The following is a 1,965-nucleotide window of genomic DNA, read 5'->3' as shown; positions in this document are numbered from 1 at the left end:
GTCTCTCTCTGCCACTGAGCTCGACCGCATCCGTCACTGAAGCCGCTCTACGACTGAGTGTGCACTGCTTTGTCGTGGTAGCTGAGTTGTTGAGAGGACCGGGATGGGATTCTTGTTGGCCGCCAGGAGCTACGTCGCTGCTGCTGCCCTCCTCTGTGTGGTTCTTCCATGCCACGCGAAGCTCTCGCCCAGGTTCTACGCCAGGACGTGCCCCAACGTGGAGGCCATCGTGCGGTCGGTGATGGCGCCGGCCGTCGCCGCGGAGCCGCGGATGGGCGCGTCCATCATTCGGCTCTTCTTCCACGACTGCTTCGTCAACGTGAGCCCGTCGCATTTCTCCTCGGCTCCACCTCGCTGGCTAGCTAGCTCCCTGAGCTTGACTGACGCGTGCGTATGTTTGTTTGCGCAGGGATGTGACGCGTCGATCCTCCTGGACGACACGCCGGCCTTCACCGGCGAGAAGAACGCCGGCGCGAACGCCAACTCCGTCCGCGGGTACGAGGTGATCGACGCCATCAAGGCGCGCGTCGAGGCGGCCTGCAAGGCCACCGTCTCCTGCGCCGACATCGTCGCGCTGGCAGCTCGCGACGCCGTCAACCTGGTGAGCGAGCGCACGTCCCGGTCCGCCGGCGGCGCACCTTACATCACAGCTCGCCATTGTGTCGCTAACGCGAAGTGACGTGCGCGGCATGCATGCAGCTCAGGGGCCCGACGTGGAACGTGCCGCTGGGCCGGAAGGACTCGCGCACGGCGACGCAGAGCGCCGCCAACGCGAACCTCCCGGGGCCCGGCGCCAGCGCCGCGTCGCTCGTGTTGGCGTTCGCGGCCAAGGGGCTCTCGGCGCGCGAGATGACGGCGCTCTCCGGCGCGCACACCGTGGGGCGGGCGCGCTGCGCCCTCTTCCGCGGCCGCATCTACGGGGAGCCCAACATCAACGCCACCTTCGCGGCGGCGCGGCGGCAGACGTGCCCGCAGGCCGGCGGGGACGGCAACCTCGCGCCGTTCGACGACCGGACGCCCGACGCGTTCGACAACGCCTACTACGCGAACCTGGTGGCGCGGCGCGGGCTGCTGCACTCGGACCAGGAGCTGTTCAACGGCGGGTCGCAGGACGCGCTGGTGAGGAAGTACAGCGGCAACGGCAAGATATTCGCCGGCGACTTCGCCAAGGCCATGGTCAAGATGGGGGGGCTCCTGCCGGCCGCCGGGACGCCCACGGAGGTCAGGTTGAACTGCAGGAGGGTTAACTAGGGATGGTTAACGATTGCCTGTCATCACACACAATTTATTATATTGTGTATAGTTAGTCTTCTTCAGCAAAATGAATTGCGCAGTGCATACACTTTTTCTGACTGAAACAGAGGAGAAGACGCTACTAAAGAAAAGCATGTCGAAGGATACGCCTGTCAAAAGTGAAAACGCGTACCTTGGTGCTCCAGCAATTTGTGTGGGTAGCTGCCCTGGTTATCACTTGTCGGTGAGCTCGCACTAGTGGCAGAGGGCACTGCATTGCCTGCGGATGAGAGTCTGTCGTCAACCTTTGCTAATGAGCAGCACCTGCAAGAGTTCTACTAGTAGTACCTTTCTTGAGCTACCTTTGCACGTTTCCTTGGGCACGTAGCTTCTTCAGGTAATGAGTGCTGTAAAACCGTTTTCCCCGTAAAACAGAAAGTATTGCGAAAAGTTTTGACTGTGTCAAAGCGCCCCCGGTTTTTATCCCACCCCCGAATAGTCTATTCAGAATTTGAATGGACTAAAAGCTTGTAGCACACGAGCTAATGTACAAAGTTAACCACTGATTTCCGCTCGCCAAGCTTAACGAGCTTTTTCCGTGAAGAGAACCTAACGAGACTAACAGACAAGCTAATGAGTTTCATGAGCATTCATTAAACTCGTTAGTACCACACAACACATATCATTGTTTTAAAGCGTCAATGTTTGTATGGCATCTCAAGTTCATAACCC

The 1,965-nt window shown here is 59.3% G+C and overlaps 1 protein-coding gene across 1 annotated transcript; it reads left to right on the top strand.

Annotated features, from left to right (window-relative positions):
• Positions 1-1,412, top strand: LOC123147954 (peroxidase P7). The gene is made up of 3 exons (XM_044567293.1): positions 1-319; positions 410-601; positions 700-1,412. The coding sequence occupies exons 1-3, from the start codon at positions 104-106 to the stop codon at positions 1,249-1,251; spliced, it is 960 nt and encodes a 319-aa protein (XP_044423228.1). The 5' UTR covers positions 1-103; the 3' UTR covers positions 1,252-1,412.
• Positions 1,413-1,965: the final 553 nt, after the last annotated feature.

Source organism: Triticum aestivum, chromosome 7A (assembly GCF_018294505.1).
Source record: "Triticum aestivum cultivar Chinese Spring chromosome 7A, IWGSC CS RefSeq v2.1, whole genome shotgun sequence".
Taxonomy (NCBI): Eukaryota; Viridiplantae; Streptophyta; class Magnoliopsida; order Poales; family Poaceae; genus Triticum; species Triticum aestivum.
The sequence above is the reverse complement of the archived record's forward strand: the minus strand, read 5'-3'. Positions and strand labels throughout refer to the sequence as shown.